This window comes from Thamnophis elegans, chromosome 2 (genome assembly GCF_009769535.1).
Source record: "Thamnophis elegans isolate rThaEle1 chromosome 2, rThaEle1.pri, whole genome shotgun sequence".
Lineage (NCBI taxonomy): Eukaryota > Metazoa > Chordata > Lepidosauria > Squamata > Colubridae > Thamnophis > Thamnophis elegans.
The window spans coordinates 3152729-3170594 of record NC_045542.1 but is presented as its reverse complement, the minus strand read 5'-3'; the positions used below and the strand labels follow the sequence as shown (position 1 = coordinate 3170594).

The following is a 17866-nucleotide window of genomic DNA, read 5'->3' as shown; positions in this document are numbered from 1 at the left end:
GAGGGCAGTAAAATTCCCTTCAAAATGAGGAGAGACCACAAGAACATAAAAGCATTAAAGACCCCATGGAAGCTATTTCCTAAGCACGTCCGGTAGGCTCAATATTTCAATCATTTCAACTTCATCCTCTGATGCCTACCGGGGGGGAGGGGAGGAGGAGATAATTTTCGGGTGGGCGGTCTCTCCCACATGTCACAGTACAAGAGTGCCCGAGAGGAAGTTGTCAACTCCATCATCCCATCCAACCAGTTTGCAGCGCCCACAGTTACGAGACAGCAGAGAGCAACCTCTCAATACTCAGCCACAGACCTCGTACAACCCTAAGGGAGTCCCTGGAGTCTGAAGACTGGTTCCAGCATCACAGAGACCAGTTGGCATTAAGAGAGAGGCTGGAATGGAAATGGAGCAAAATCTACATCCCAGCTAGCCGAAGCACTCTAATTCTACAGCAGAACTACTTTCGCATTTGTGAAGACTTTCCATCTAGTTTTATGGCAATTTTGATGGCCAAAAATAAAGAAGGACATAGAGGCGTATGTAGCAAGCTGCCCGGTGTATGACATAGTTATGCTCTTGCTAAAATGAAAAATGTCCCAGGAGTTTCTTTTGCTCTACATGCCAACCAGACGGTTTTCCGTAGGCACTATGGAGAATAAATCCACAACCTCTTCCCCATGATAGCACTTTAAATATTAGACGTCTGCTATCATGTCCAGACCTTACCTTCTCTTCTTCAGGTGAAACATGGAACAATTCAGACTTTTGTTTTGTTTTAAGAAGCCTAAAGTAGAATAGAGCTCAAAAGATTGTAATTCAGACAATACACACAATGTGAAAATAAAGAAAGGCTCACTTGGGTTTGTCCATATGTTGCTCCATAATATTTCTGATCTATCAGCCATCTGACTACAGGACCGGCCTCCTCAATTTTCTTCATTTTCAGCAGGGCCAACAAGGCATAGGAAGTGGCTTCAATGCTGTGGGTGTGAGCTTTAGCTACTTCCCAACGATTCCTTTCTAAAAAACAGCACAGAAACAGAATTAAGCCAAACAGATAAAAATATTGTTTACTTACCTTGAAGGTGACTTTGCATCGATCCATCTTGTGCAGCAATAGTGGCGATTCCTGGATTGGGAGGCCTTGCTCATGGTCACTCCTGCCTAGGTCACTTCCCAGCTGGACTACTTCAATGTGCTCTATCTTTGAAGATCACTCAGAAGTTACAACTGCTCCAGAATTCAGTGGTGTTGCAGTTTCAGGTGCTTTGCCCGTATCATATTGTTTTGCCATGGGAATTGCACTGGGTCCATTTTCTTTCTGTATGCACTACAAGGTGATGATTATCACCTTTAAAACATACATGGCACACAGCCAAGTTATTTGGAGGATCTGCCTGTCAACGTGTAAAGCGTGTCCAAAACCGATGGAGCCGAAACTGACTTTTAAAAATCTATCAAGATTTCCAGGTTTCCTGAATCCCAGGCTCTCCGAGCACTCCCCCCATATTTGGGGTACTTGGAGGGAAAATCAGGCAACAGGAGGTATGCGGCAATGCCAAGCAGCGATGCCTTTCCCAGCAGCAGAAGCAAGAAAGGAGTACTGGTGGAAATTAGCCCCTAAGGCAGCTGAAGTAGAGTCCCTTAGTCCCCTAATCCCCAGATACAGGGAAGGGTCTCAAACAAGCTGGCAAGGGTGGACTGGAGGTGGGACTGGGCACAAGCCAGGCTCCCAAAGCCCCAGATGGAATCCCTGGCGAATGTAATAGAGCAACAGAGGGAGGATCTTGACTGGACCACTCTTGCCGATGAGGGGTCATCATGCTGCCCAAAAGAGAAGGGAGGGACATCTGATCCTGTTGAGGGGAAGAGATGCAGACTGGAGCACAGCCCCCTTTCTCCACCCAATAGAAGGAGAAGGAGTCCGAAACTGCAACCAGTACCTCTCCCACGCAGCAGGCAGGCTGCCCAGGTCAGACAAACCCCTCCCTCCCTCTGAACTAGAGGTGAGGAAGATGGCCAGCCATATCAGGCGCAAGCATACAGAGACCGACAGGAGGTTGGAGGTGTAGGGCTGAATGACCTGCCCCAATTCAGGGGAAAGTTTGACGGGGACTCAGACCACCTAGCTCGATTCCTCGATTCAGCTGATATCCACCTAGAATGCTATGGGCACCTCTACCCATCCGCCAGGACCATGGTGAATACCATCACAGAGGGGCTAGAGGGAGAAGCAAGGGAATGGTTAGCAGCCCTTCACAAGAGGAGACCCCCAACTGCAAGACATAGATGACTTCCTGCAACTGCTAGAGGCCAGATTTGAGGAGCTCGAGGAGGACCCATATGCAGAAGAGGAACTCAGCAACCTAAAGCAGAGGGGCCGCCCCATCAAAGAGCACATCCGTGAATTCAGGAGGGCCATAGGAAGGCTACTCCCTTTACCAGAGCGGCTGCTGGTGCATTTTTTCAGAACAGGCCTGGACAAGCAAATTGCTCAGGTAACCACATACTGCGACATCCCAAATCAACTCTCTGAGTGGATCCAAGTAGCAACAAAAGTCAGCAGCAGGCTGTACACCAACGACATGAGAGAGCAACTGGACACAACCTGACCTAAAATCACCCAGCTGACAGGGAACCACAGCACCACAGCAGGCCCTGAGACCAGCCCTCCCTCAAAGTCCGCTGAAATGCTACCGATGTGGGAGGATGCGCCACATGGCAGCTGCATGCCCAACCCCAGCCCCAAAACCAAAGCCAGACCCACCGCCCAGGAGACAACCAGAACGAGGACCCAAACAGCCCACCAACTCATCCGGGAAAGCTCTCCAGGCTGCAGAGGCCCCTTCCCCCTCAAGCAAAAGTGGTGGAACCCAAGGCAACAACAACCAGGGAAGACGAGGGAGAAAATGACCAAATGGTGAGTGGACCAATTCACCCTTTCCTTTTTCCAATATGCCTCAAAGCCCCAAAAACAGGAAACCAGGGAGATTTTCAAACCCAAATAGACTCAGGCTGCACAAGGTGCTTGATAAACCTAACCACAGTCTTGAGATCAGTCTTGGGATCAGAGCAAAAAGACTGGCCTATCCGATCTGGTTCGAGCAGGTTGACAGGTCCCCAATGGGAGGAGCCTATGCCACCCACCTGACTGAATCACTGAGGCTAGAACTAGCAGATCACTGGGAAGTAATTTGATTCATAATAGCCCTCAAAATGACAGACACAGTCATAATCGGACTTTCCTGGCTAGACAAGTGGGGACCAACCATCTGGTGGAAAGGGGGTTCCCACAGACTTAGGATATCAAGGGGCCCCCAACCCCTCCCACACCAGCTAGCAGAAACACCACCCGCATAGGAACCCCACCAAAAGAGCCCACAAGAACAACTGGCAACCACATCCGACAAAACCCCAGAGGCCAAACTGATTCCAATGGAATATCAGGACCTCACAGAGGTATTCAGCGAGGTCGAGTGCGATGTTCTGCCTCCTCACTGTGAGACAGACTGTGCCATCGAAATCATCCCCGGGGCAAAACTACCCAAGCCCAAACTGTATACCATGACGCCCCTGGAAATGCAAGAGATGCACAAATATATAGCCAAAAACCTAGCAAGGGGGTTCATTTAGCCAGCTGAGCCACGGGCCACGGCAACAGTCCTCTTCAAGAAGAAAAAAGATGGAACTATGAGATTGTGTGTGGACTTTTGAGGGATAAATGGGGTATGCATATACAACCTATATTCTCCTCCCCCTCATGAAGGACATGCTATCTCATCTGACCAAGGGAAAAGTCTTAACCACTCTAGACCTCAGAGAAGCATTCTACCGAGTACGTATCAGAGAGGGAGATGAGTGGAAAACAGTGTTCAACTGCCCCCTAGGGAGTTTTCAATTCAAAGTGATGCCTTTTGGACTGCAGGGGGGCCCAGCGGTATTCATGCAGTTAATAAACAAGGTGTTGCATGAGCACCTCTACAAGGGGGTCCTTGTCTACCTGGTGACATCCTTATCTACACTGAGACCAGGGACAACCTCATACCCCTGGCCCGCCAAGTATTGGAAAAACGTCTGGCAGCCAACCTGTACGTCAAGGTATCAAAATGCGAATTCCACCATGCACAGTTAGACTACCTGGTTTACCGAGTGTCAAATGAGGGAATAGAGATGGACCCAGCCAAAGTACAAGCTGTTTTAGGCTGGCAACCCACTCGCACCCGCAGACAGCTACAAAGCTTCCTAGGTTAATGAACTTCTACAGGCAATTCATCCCCTCCTTTGCGAAAATTGCCAAACCCCTAACAGATCTTCTGAAGATAGGGAGCCCAGGAACAAAACCTGCCAAGAAGCATTAGCACCAACAAGGGCCAGAAGAAATACCCATGAGATCCAGCAAGAAATGAAGCTTTGCTCCCGTTCTGGATGGAGCAAATCTCCATCCCACATGCTTCCCTTCTCAGGCCAGGTGAGGAGTGACTGAAAAGGGAGAGCGAGGGCTGAGCCAGCCAGTGGTGGGTTCACCCAACAGGAAGCCACAGGCAGGGGGATGAAAGAGCCACTTCGGCCTTCCTGTGCCACCCCCCCCTTTGCCGCAACAACACCATTACCTCATTCCAGCCAGTGAGAGCTGCACTACTCTTTCATGTTGCACCTCCTGCAAAGTTGCAAATTGCACGTACCTCCCTCTACAGCGGAGTTTTTGAGCCCTACCATGAGCTGCCTGTCCTGTCCCATATTTCAGAACTCTAGTCACAGGACTGGTCCATTGGTCATCTTGGAGAAGCTCCTCTACTCAGGTGCACCCTGGACCAACGGTTGGTGATCTCCGATTTAACGGGACCTAGAAAGAGTATCTTTTCCATAGCAGTGCCCACTTGCTAAAACATAGCAAGAATGATTACAGGAATAGGGTATGTCTAGTAGTCTAATAAAAAGAAGGACTAGGGAAGACATGATAGCCATCTTCCAATATTTGAGGGACTCCTACAAAGACAGGGGATCAAACTATTTTCCAAAGCACCAAAAGGCAAGATAAGAAATAATGGATGGAAACTAACTAAGGAGAGAAGCATGCTAGAACTAAGGAGAAAATTCTCCTTAGTTCTATGGAGAGCAGTCAACCAATGGAATAGCTAGCTTTCAGAAGTTGCGGGTGCTCCCTCAGTGGAGGCTTTCAAAAAGAGACTAGGCAATCACTTACTGTATCTAAATGGTATAGAGTCTCTCCTCCACACACCCTTCCAACTCTTTTATTCTATGTTCTAAGATCCTATTTAACTTTTCAATACAAGTAAAAGTTAGGAGTATATTAAAAAAAAATTAAGTGGTGATTTATCATCTGTTACATTCAATGCAAGAGAAATAACTACAAAGAAAGTCATCAAACAAGATATGATTATGAAAATCACTAAAAATGCAATATAACCATAAATATTTACTAGGTAAAAATGCATATATTTAAATTATAAACATATTGATAAAGATCAGAGCAAAATATTGTAAATTAACTAATATTCATAATAAAAATTAGCCACTTGTTTCCATTTCTGTCTCTAGTCTCCTTTGCTAAACTGAAAACATGATAAGAGCAAATACATTTACAGGCTATACACTTAGAAGTTCATATTTGATAAAGAGTTCAGCAGGGGACCTATGGGTAGGACACAAATTTTGGGAGATCAATTCAACAATAAACCTGTACAATCAGGAAAAAGAATTTGCATCTGTTTTTACTGATTTCTTCTTCTCGAGAAAGCAGTTAGAAGCAAAGAAGTGCCCATTTGCATGTAAAAATCTGTCCATCGTTATTTGTATTCCTAGGATTACTTCATTCTTCTTCTTAGTGGAATGTTTTGAAAACCCAACCAACTGGTTTCCCTCTGATTTCTTCTTAAAACAAAACAATATATGTACCTGTTGATGCTGCCATGAGTTTCCTGTCATCCTTGAGTCGTTCTGCAGAAGCCAAAGCATAGGCTGTGAGGGCTGTAGCGTAAGGCCTTTGCAATTGCTCGTACTTTTTGAGTAAATAATCTGTAGCTTTGTTGATGCTGCTCTCTAGACTCTGGAAGTGAGGGGAGAGGGTAGAGAAGAGATCCATTAGGAACGTTATAGGCATCCCTATGTAATACCATTTCCCTGAGATATGATGGGCCCCACTCAGTTGCTTTTCTGAAAGGCGCTAAAACATGGCTTTGTCATCGGGCCTGGGAAGCGCAAATGGAGATGGAACTGATCAAACGGTTGATTTGATTATGCTGCTGCGGCCATGGGAGTGAGGGGAGCAGATAAGTTATACATTTTTTAATTATTTTTTTTATTTTGTTTTTTTAAAAACATATTTTTGTATTTCCATTTTCATAACATACAATCACATGTATACTATACATAGCCATTATCATATAGTAATATGATCATCAATGCCCCCAAAAATAAAAACCCATTATTAGCTCTTCTGCTCTCCATACACCTCTTTCTTCTACCTCTCTCCTACTTCCTATCTTCCCCCCATCATCCTTTCCTACTCTACTTCCCCTTCCCTTCTCCTTCTCCTCTCTCTACATTCCACTCCTCCTTATCCTCATCCTCCTCATCTTCCCCCCCCTACCCTCTCTCTTATCCCTCTCTTCCCATCTTTCTTCTCCCTTCTGTTTCCCACTCTTCCTCTCATTGGTGTATTTCCACTTCCATATCAATATACTTAACATATCCTAGTTTTAAAGAAAAATAATCCAAAAAGATAAAAACCTATTATTAGCTCGTCTGCTCTCCATACACCTCTTTCTTCTACCTCTCTCCTACCTCCTTTCTTCCCTCCAGCATCCTTTCCTACTCTACTTCCCCTTCCTTTCTCCTTCTCCTCTCCAATCACAACATCACGTACACTGATATAGTCATTGCAGATTTCTCTGGATTCCAACAACGCAATCAGAATGAAAGCTGTTAAAGATACTTCTGGTTCAGCACCTTGGATTCCTCCCTAGAAGAAAACAGAGGGGTGGGTGGGGGACAAAAAGGCAAAGGTTATGCTAATAAATAAATGCTACTCTGTGTTTATACATAGGGGATACACAGGGGAGCAGCAGAGTTAATGCTTTTATATCTCTTGGCTTCTATCTAGTGGCCATCCATATTTGTCCATTCAAGATGCAGTATTGATGAAGAGCTGAAGTTTGAGGAAATCATTCAACTTTGTGTAGCCATGTTGTAGCTCTAAACTACCCTAACAATGTTATATGGGGAAACAAAGTAAGAACAAGGGACAGCAAACTCTAGGGAATGAATATTCTGTCAATCTGTAGAAGAATAAGAAATGAGTCCTTTTAATGAAACTTTTAATTATTTACTTTAAGCCAGGCCTAGCCTGGATAATTTCAAGGCTTCATACTCTGAATCTGACTAGTTGACACAATTTTTTTTAAAAAGACAAACAATGTTTTGTAGATATCAGAGTTCCAGCTTCTTGTAAAAGAGGAGTGGAGGGCAGGGAAAGAGGTCAAGGACCAGACTGAATTGATGATCCCACAGAAAAAGAACATAATCCAAGCCACACAGAGCACTCATTTCAGGCCACCTTCGTAGTCCATATCAACATGCCCTATATTGCCTGTGGGCAGCATCCTGAAATAGAATATTACAAAGATCAATGTTGTGGCAACTACGGAGAAACTATGTTACAAGTGAAGGCATGAAGACATGCACTCAGGAAATGTCGAGTGAGCCATCTTGTACCAGGGCGTGGAGGCTGTTTAGATTTGCTTCTAAATTTCTTCTGTAGAGCCTCATCTGATATTGTTTCAATGTTGTTTTTTTCTCCGTTCTAGTTTTCTTTTGTCTTTGAAGCAGATTTCATCTTCAAATTCCTCCATGAGATCTATTCCCACATTAAGCCAAATCTTACCAAGGCTATCTTTGGTAATGGTAGAGCTGTGGTGCCACAGTTCTTGAATGCAGTACTGCAGCTAGGCTGTTCGATGTCAGCATTCCAAGTAACACCCCCAACGAAAGAAGGCTCCGAGGCTTGAAGTTCCTCAATGTTCCACTTTATTAAAGATGTCATATTGGCACGTCTGGGAAAACCTGAATCTGAAAGCTTCGGGGTTTCCCCCCCTCAAAATAATATCAAAGACCCTTCCCTTACACCCACCTGTCCATCACATGTTCCAATCAATCCACTGTCCCAACTGGAGGTGCCTCCCAGTCATACCACTCAAGTGCAGGTTGAAATGTCCTTGACTCCCAGAGAAAATAATGTTGCTATGACTAGATATCTCTACCATTCCCAGAAATCCCCCTCCAAGATTTCCACAGCTCCACGTGTGGCAGCCCTGCAGATCCCAAGGAAAAAATGGCCTCCAGAGCTGACATTTGATTCGCATCGGCTCAAGGTTGACTCAGCTTTCCATCCTTCTGAGTTGGCAAAATGAGGACCCAGATTGTTGGGGCAATATGCTGGCTCTGTAAACCGTTTAAAGAGGGCTGTAAAGCACTGTGAAGCAGCATATAAGTCTAAGTGCTATTGCTATCCTCGTGTCCTATCTGAATTCTAATAACCAATGTCATTAGAGTAGAAACTAGCAATGAACTAGTACAAACTTTTCTCTAATACTTGAGTTTGGGTCTTTTTCAGTTAAGAACTCAAAAATCCCTGTATTTATTGGAAGGAAGGAAGAAAAGGAAGGAAGGAAAAAAGGAAGGAATGAAATCGTACCTGCAACATTGAAGAATGTGCAGGGGCTTTTTCTATGAACACTCCATCTGGTTGTTGCCTGTTCAGAATCAGCCACCTCACACCTCCACAAATGATTTCATGGCTAATGTCTTTTGCAATTTTGGCAGCCAAGGAAAAGATTTTTACAACATATCCTGTTAGCCTGTAAAGAATGTAATGCATTAACCAACCATTTGAAGATCTTAATACAAGTGCCAATAGTTACTTGCTTGATTTTGTAAGCCAAATATGACTAGGTTGCTGCTAGCTAGGAGTCACCACAATATTACATTATGGCACAACAACCATAGAAGTTGTGTATGCCTCTAGGGCAATATTGTTCCTATGATGGGAAACAATCAAAATTAAAATCAATCACCCTAAACTCTCCTTCAACCCAGGAAGGAAAATATGCCCAACAACCAAATCAAAGCCATATCAAGAGAAATAGTGCATCCGAGTCAGTGTAACAGAAATTATAATATTGTTATAGCACAACAGTACATAGGAACTAGAGCTTTGGAAGAAATGCAGAATGAGAGTTAAGAGAATGAGAATCCCTTATTTCAGTTCTCGTGACTATCAACGATGCATTCTTAGCATTTGCTTTATATCGGCTAATAATATAAGTGGAACTGAGTACTTTCAGAGGGTAGCTCCCCAATGAAATAGTATAACTATCTATTCAGAGAGCCACGTTGGAGTAATACTGAAGGTGCTGGCCTAGAAAGCAGGAAATTGTGCATTTTAGGCCCTTTTAGGCATGAAAACCAGCTGGGTGACTTTGGGCCAGTCACCTTCTTTCACCCAATTCACCTCACAGGGTTGCTGTTGTGGGGAATAGAAAGCAGGGATATTAAGTATGCTCATTGCCTTGAGCTAACCAATGGGAAAAAGGTGCGATAAAAATCTAATAACAATAACAACTCAATCCCAAGGAATCAGTGTTCCAACAAAGAACCTGAGTACAATATTGAGAGTTTATGAGCAACTAGGCAAAAAAGTTAAGGAGTTAGGGGCACAAGTGGTGTCCTCATCAGTACTCCCAACAGAAGGTCAGCACTCATTAAGGAAAAAAGAATTCTAGAAATAAACCACTAGATAAAAGGTTGGTGTTGTCAAGAGAACTTTGGCTTCCTGAACGATGGACTGCATTGCCTACATGAAGGACTTTTGACAAGGGATGAGGTGCACCTCATGATAACAGGGGAAATGTACTCAGAAAACTACTGGCTCAACTCATCAGAAGGGCTTTAAACTAAAATTGAGGGGGTAGGATGCCCAATGTTTAGAATCTCTGGAACATAAAACCAACCATAAACCCCAAGAAAATAAGTTAAACAATGAGGTAGGGAGTGATGAGAAAAAAAGAAAATATCAAGTATCAAATAGGAGGTGCAGGAAACATAAAAAACTCAAATGCGTATATACAAATGCTCAAAGTTTGGGGAACAAACATAATGAACTTGAAGCAATAGTACACAATTCCATGACTGGAATGCATTTGATGGATGGATACAAATTGCTCAAAAGAAACAGATCTACAAAAAGAGGACATGGAGTTGCACTACAGAATCATCTACATGATCAAAAATAAAAACCTCCTAGAATGTATATGGGTCAATATAAAAGGAAAAAATAGTGACATTGCCATAAATGTATACTAAAGGACAGCCACCCAATCAGAAGAAATAGATGGACTTTTTGCCAACCAATAGCAATAGCAGTAGACTTATATACCGCTTCATAGGGCTTTCAGCCCTCTCTAAGCGGTTTACAGAGAGTCAGCATATTGCCCCCAAGAATCTGGGTCCTCATTTTACCCACCTCGGAAGGATGGAAGGCTGAGTCAACCCTGAGCCGGTGAGATTTGAACCGCTGAACTGCTGATCTAGCAGTAGCCTGCAGTGCTGCATTTAACCACTGCGCCACCTTGGCTCAACCAGTTAACAAATGTATGAAGGAAGCATATCTTAATAGTAATGGGAGACTTTAACTACCCTGATATCCTGATATATGATGTGCCATGGTGGCGCAGCGGTTAGAGTGCAAAACTGCAGGCTACTTCTGCTGCCTGCTGGCTGCCTGCGATATGACAGTTCAAATTTCACCAGGCTCAAGGTTGACTCAGCCTTCCATCTTTCTGAGATGGGTAAATGAGGACCCAAATTGTTGGGGGTAATATGCTAACTCTGTAAACTGCTTAGATAGGACTGTAAAGCAATATATAAATCTAAGTGCTATTGCTATCGACTGGGAAACAAACTCTGCAACAAGTGGGATACCAAACAGATTCCTAACAAACCTAGCCAACAACTTTGTCATTCAAAAGGTAGAGGAGGGAACTAGAGGAAAAGGTATACTGGATCTAATTCTTACTAATAGAAAAGAAGTGATAGAGGGACTTGAAGTTGCAGGAACTTTGGGCGAGAGTAACCGCATCATATTAGAATTCAATGTAATGTAAATACAAGCAATAGAACATAATCCAGACAGTGTCTTAAACTTTAAAAGAGCTGATTTTAACAACCTCAGAGACAGCCTAGGAAAGATTCCATGGATGAAAATCTTAAAGGGGAAAGCAACTCAAGAAGCATGGGAAATGCTGAAAAATACAATAATAAAAGCCCAATCTAGCAAAATACCACTGAAAAAGAAAAATAAGAAATCTAAGAACAAAGCTATGAACAAAGGGCCCTTTTTCAACAAAATGAATTTTAATGTGGAGAAAATAGAAGTTTTACATTTAGGCAGAAAAAAAACCAAAATATAAGTATAGATTAGGTGAAACAATAACTGTGAGATGGACCTCGGAGTCCTAGTGAACAATTACTTAAGTGTGACTCAGCAGTGTGCAGCTGCTGCCAAAATAGCTAATACCGTCCTAGGTTGTATAAACAGGGGCATAGAAGCAAAATCATGTGAAGTATTATACTACTTTAGAAAACCTCATTTGAACTACTCGTAGAATGCTACATCCAGTTTTGATCACCATGCTATAAAAAAAGATGTTGAGACTTTGGAGAGGAGGAGCCAACGTCGCAATGATACAGAATGCGGTCTCAATGCTCTGAGACCACAGCCGATACTTTTGCCACTGGGTGGTCCAATCGGACCTAAACCATCCCGAAGAGACGGTGAACAGGAAGAATACGTCTTGCTGATCTCAGGGACATCGCAAAATCCCTGATTGATGCAAGAGAAGTTCTTCAAGCCGGCGACAAAAAAACCAGCCAAGGATGATGAAGTCGGGGTGGCTCCAAAATGGAAGGATACGGAAAGAGAAAGTGTGTCCAGCTGGTGAGGAACTTTTACTGTTTTAAAAAGAGACTGCCTATAAAAAACTTAAAATTAATTTAAATTGGAGAACAGAAGAATCAAGCAGCGGAATTAAATTTGGAATGGTTTTGGACAGTGGTTATCTTACTTGTTAAATGCTATCTTCATGGATGGAATTTATGCAAGCCTTTTAAAATGAATGGATTAAGTTTTCTTCTTCTATTTTTTCTTTTATTATTCTCTGTAACCTATGGTCTAAAATTTTCCTCTTTCATTACTGTGGGTGTTTTTCTAACCCATTTAAAAATTGGACTCTTTTTTCTAACTTGAAATACAAAAAAGATACAAAAGAAATAAGGAAATTTGCAACAATAGCATTGCTACTCAGAGGCTGGAAGGTTTGTGTATTGGAGTTTGTGTAATGGAAATGAAACATTTTTTTTCTTCACTGATTGTTTTGGCTTGGCACTACAAGGTCTCACTGCTTGGTTATAGAGAGTGATAAGAAGGGAAGCATGCAGATGTCCCTTTGAAGTATATCTTTAACCAGAGAAAAGTGAAAACAAAGTATTTTTGTGAATCTATGTTTAATTATATTAACCTTCCAAGCTAGAGCAGCTGTGTTTGTTAGCTGGAGAGAATGGCACAATTTCAAAAGGAAACAAAAATCTTAAGCTTGCAAAAGATATTTTCAGAAATACAGAAATTATCAAATACATATGAGAGAATAGAGAAGAAGCTGGAAGACTTAGAGTATATAACAGCAAAATATGATGAAGAAGTTGAGGATGTTTATCAAATGCAAAACGTGGTGGTTAAAACTAAAAAAATCGAAGTGGAAAATGAATATAAAGAGATTAAATTTGCTGATATTTATGGTGATTGGTTTGTCTCTGAAAATGGAAAGAGTGGAATACTGAAAGAGGAATTAAATGGAGGGGAATTTTATCCCAGAGGGCAAGATATAGAAGAAGAAAAAAACCAAAGAATCTATGGATTTAAAGAGAGAAAATTTATTAGCAATAGCATTGTTAACACTACTGACAATCAAAGAAAAGCTGACTAAGGAAACAGAAGAAGGGCATCAAGATTACATGAGAGATCTTATAAGCAATGAGGAGTCCATACAAAGTTCATCAAGGGAGATGATTAGAGGACTGGCACCACAAATGGCAGAAGATATGAGACTGTTTTGCTATTGGAAAGATACAGGTTGATAGATGGAAGAATATAATTTAAAACTAGCTAAACCTAGTGAAATTTATTGACAATAGATATAGTTTAAATAAATAATTGATAATGTTATTAATGTATACAATGTGTAGTGTTATGATGAGTATAACTGGATATGAATATTGAATGGTACCCATGTAAGGAAGATTAGAAATCCTTTTGGATTATACATAAAGGTTAATAAAGAAAAAAGAAAAAAGAACCAAGTTAGATACAGTTAAAGTTTTGATTATTAGGGGGAAAATGTTATGATATAGGATATAGTCAAATAAAGGAGGGATAAGAATAACAACGTATATATAGATATGGGTATAACATAAGGAAGCTGGGTGTAAATTTTAAACAGTGATTTGGAAAGGAGGATTAGAAAACTTTGTTATTAAATATTATGGATATTTAGCTAGAATAGGACATGAGGATTTAGTGTTAATGGGGGATTTTAGAAATAGTAATTGAAAGGCCAGTATGTGGTTATGTATTAAATTTTGGTATATTTTATGATGAAGGATGGTTAAACAATTATAATCAAATAAAATGGAGATATGATGATGGTGACATGTATAAATATCTGAGTTAAAATACTTGAGTTAATATGAATTATGTTTGTTGACTGAGGAAGAGATGCACGAAAGTCTTTTGGTAACCAACTGATACACTTTCTACAGCATGTAAAGAAGGATGTTATGTTTGTTTTAAATTAAAAATATTTTTTTATTACAAAAAAGATGTTGAGACAAAGAAGAGCAACTAAGATGATTAAAGATCTGGAGGCTAAAGCATATGAATAATGTTTGCAGGATTTGGATTTGGCTAGTTTAGAGAAACATGGGGGACATGATAGCAGTTATTCCAGTATTTGAGAGACTGTCACAAAGAGGAGGGGGTCCTTTTCCAAAGCACCAGAGGGCAGGACAAGAATTAGATTTAGATTTTAGATTTTACTTTATTTGTATGCCGCCCTTTTCCCTGGGGGACTCAGGGCGGCTCACAATTCAACAAACAAATTACAAACATGAAGACAATACAATCGTTAAAAAGCACAACAGTCATACCATTCGAGTGGGGTTGAAGTCTTTAACCCCAGGCCTGTCGGGACAGCCAGGTTTTAAGGGCGATGCGGAAGGTCTGGAGGGTGGTGAGGGTTCGAAACTCCACGGGGAGTTCGTTCCAGAGGGTCGGAGGAGCCACCGAGAAGGCTCTCCTCCGGGTAGTTGCCACTCGACATTGGCCGGCAGATGGAATTCGGAGGAGGCCTAATCTATGGGATCTTATAGGTCTAGTGGAGGTAATTGGCAGTAGGCGATCTCTCAAGTACCCAGATCCAATACCATGAAGGGCTTTGTAGATGACAACTAGCACCTTGAAGCGCACCCGGAGATCAACAGGCAGCCAGTGCAGCTCGCGGAGGATAGGTGTTACGTGGGTGAAACGAGGTGCACCCACGATCGCTCGCGCGGCTGCATTCTGGACCAGCTGAAGTCGCCGTATACTCTTCAAGGGCAGCCCCATGTAGAGCACGTTGCAGTACTCCAGCCTAGAGGTCACAAGGGCACGAGTGACTGTTGTGAGAGCCTCCCAGTTCAGGTAGGGACGCAACTGGTGCACCAGGCGAACCTGGGCAAATGCCCCCCTGGTCACAGCTGACAAATGATGTTCAAAAGAAACAATTGATGGAAACCAATCAAGGAGAGAAGCAACTTGGAATTAAGGAGAAATTTCCTGACAGTGAGAACAATTAACCAGTGGAAGAGAAGTTGCCTTCAGAAGCTGTAGGGGCTTAATCACTGGAGGTTTTTAAGAAGAGACTGGACAATCACTTGTCTGAAATAATATAGGGTCTCCTGCTTGAGCAGGGGGCTGGACTAGAAGATCTCTAAGGTCCCTTCCAGATCTATCCTATCCTATCCTATTGCAACAGGAGCAAATTTCTATTCTTATCTTAAAGGGAAAAATAGAACTGATTGATACTAAAAGCTAGACATGAGAAGACAAGAGGAAAAAGAGGAAGACATGTTATATGGGTAAGCCATTATCAGAAGAGAGGAGTTTGTCAAGGTTTGAAGCACAGCCAGGGAAGGAGCTTCTAGAAGGTAAATAGAAAGGAATGAAGAAAACAAACAAATAAAAAAATACAAAGAGAAGAGAATCAGATGCTGAAGCAGAAGTTAGAAAATGAAAATATATGAACATTTATAGAGGAAGTTAGAGGAAAGTCTTCCCATGATCTTAAAGTAATGGCTATATTTTTGTCCATACCAAGTACTAGATACACCCGTTGAAAATGTTGCATAGGAATGGTCTGCTTTCTTGTACGCCAGCTCCTGGGTGTACCCTGAAAAGGGACAAGATAGAAAGAGCTATGAAATTTAGCTCCAACCATACAAAATCACATCTAGACTAGCATCCAGGACAGTTTTCCACTCTTCTTTCTTTGCTGTGAGTCTCATTGGAGGTGCTTTTTATTTCCACACTTGTTTCGATTTGTGTTCTAGTCTCAGTGTAAAACCATCCCACTCTTCAGATGAGATTCTGAAAGAAAGCAACCTTAACAACAACAAGAACAAGAACAACAAAAGCATTTGATAGCAGAACAATACTTCTAAACTCACTAAAAAAAAGAAAACAATGTCTTTCCTTGTATAGAAATTTGTGATAATTCCATGAGTCCATATTAAATTTTTCTTGCAGTTACTATGATCACAACCACCCCTCCAGACTAAAGAAATGATATCCTCAGCTAAGCTAGCAGGAACCGACCTTGTGAAAAAACAACAAAAAGAACCTCGCCATACATTTAAGAATACTTGGCTTCTTCACTTCTGTGGGTTTTACATTTGTTCAATTTAGGGATTAATGAATCTCACATTTCCATCCCCTGAAGAAAACAACTCTGGAGATAATTTGCCTTACCTTTCATGATCTGTTGGACAGCTTCAGGCCTGCGATTCATGCCGAGGATCTCCCACTGATCTGTTGCATCCAGGTAGTAGGTGGCAATAACTGTTGGAGTCATGCTCATCATATTTTGCTCCGCGCAGCCAAAAGGAGTGACAATGAGATGTTTGATTTTACTTCCGTCAATTGAATTTTCAACAATCTGAGCCACAGGGTTACCTGAACATGAAAGAATTGTCAAACATCTGCAGAAGATGGGTAGTTTGTGATCTTGCTTTAAGCTTCAATAGCTTTAGGGCAAATGAATAGTCTAATTTGGCTTCCAACTCTACTATTCTTTCTTTAGAGAATAGAGCCTGGGGTAATTTTGACTAATTATTAGGTTTTTTTTAACTAGTTTATTTAATTCAGTTTTAAGATTTCTGCTCTCCTTGGCAATTTAGGATGTTAAAAAGGGTTAAAAAGGAGAAATAATATATACATAGAAAAAGACATAGCTGACCAGGAGATTAGCTCAATACTGGTAGAAAACCTTACATATATATTTTATTTACTGTCAGAGACCAAAACACGAGTACTACAAAAGAGACATAGCATCATAGCAATCAGTCACCAAAAGCTTAACTAAGGGAAGTTACAGCATTCTCCTCTAATGGTTACAGCTCAGAGGTGGGTTCCTACAAGTTCGCACCTATTCGGTAGAACCGGTTCGTCAAATCTACCAAACCAGTTAGAAGAGGTTCCACCAGTGGACCCAGAAAGCAGGCCACACCTACAGAAGAGGTTCCAAAATGTTTTGAAACCCACCACTGGTCCTTGGATAGGATTATTCTACACTATCAAGCTCATATTTATAAAACTCAGTGCCTCTGTGAAAGGTAAGGATGACTTCTGCGTTTGTGGTGCAATCAGAACATTGTGTGTGTTGAAGTTGTTTTAACGCAAACCAAACATGCCTTTTAGAAAACAAGTTTACATCATATTCTTATGCATGCCAGTGCTGTGTGGGAGGTAATTTAAGGTGGTTCTGACAAGTGTCGTCCGCATCTTCATATCCAGTCACATGGGCGGCAAGCCACTCCCATCCGGTCACATGGGAGGCAAGCCACTCCCACAAAGGAGGCCATACCCACAGAGTAGGTTTGAACAATTTTTGAAACCCACCACTGTTACAGCTCTTAAGAAAAATTTGGAAACCTGATAGGTGATGTATGAGGAGCCATCTCCAAGGCAATATACAAACAAATTACAGCCATTAGGTCTAGAAGGGACGATTTCAAGAAGAGACAGTAACTTAGATCTGTCTGCATTATACATGGGTCAAAATAGAAGGACGTGCTCCACAGTTTCAACCTTGGCTCTGTCACAAGGGCATAGTCGCTCGTTAATCAGGAGCCTCTTAAAACGATCGTCCAAAAGTGCTGAGGGCAAGACATTAAAGCGAGCTAGGGAAAAAGCTCTTCTATACTTGGGAATGGTTAAAGTATAAAAATAGGAAGCCACCCTCAATCCATAGTTATTAGGTTGGTTGAGAGTCAGGGGGGAGCAAGTTTTGTTGGCTCTGGTTCATAGATATTGTAAATCAAGGTCCACAAGCCATTGGAGTACCCTATATTGGGCGTCCTTAAGGCTGTAGTTTCCCACGGCATCCTCCGTAAAACCTAGCAGATATAGTTTCTTCAGCAGCTCTTTCTCCCAGCGAGAAATATGGGAGTACCACAAACACCAGGGAAAGGTAGCTGCCAGGAA

At 41.9% G+C, this 17866-nt stretch overlaps 1 protein-coding gene across 1 annotated transcript in view; it reads right to left on the bottom strand.

Annotated features, from left to right (window-relative positions):
• LOC116503632 (A.superbus venom factor 1-like) overlaps positions 1 to 17866 on the bottom strand; it is a 75188-nt gene that overhangs the window by 22813 nt on the left and 34509 nt on the right. Inside the window, 6 exon segments of the mRNA XM_032210181.1 lie at positions 854 to 1017; positions 5914 to 6064; positions 6884 to 6979; positions 8711 to 8873; positions 15479 to 15554; positions 16133 to 16336. Of these exon segments, the coding sequence (XP_032066072.1) occupies positions 854 to 1017; positions 5914 to 6064; positions 6884 to 6979; positions 8711 to 8873; positions 15479 to 15554; positions 16133 to 16336 (854 nt within the window).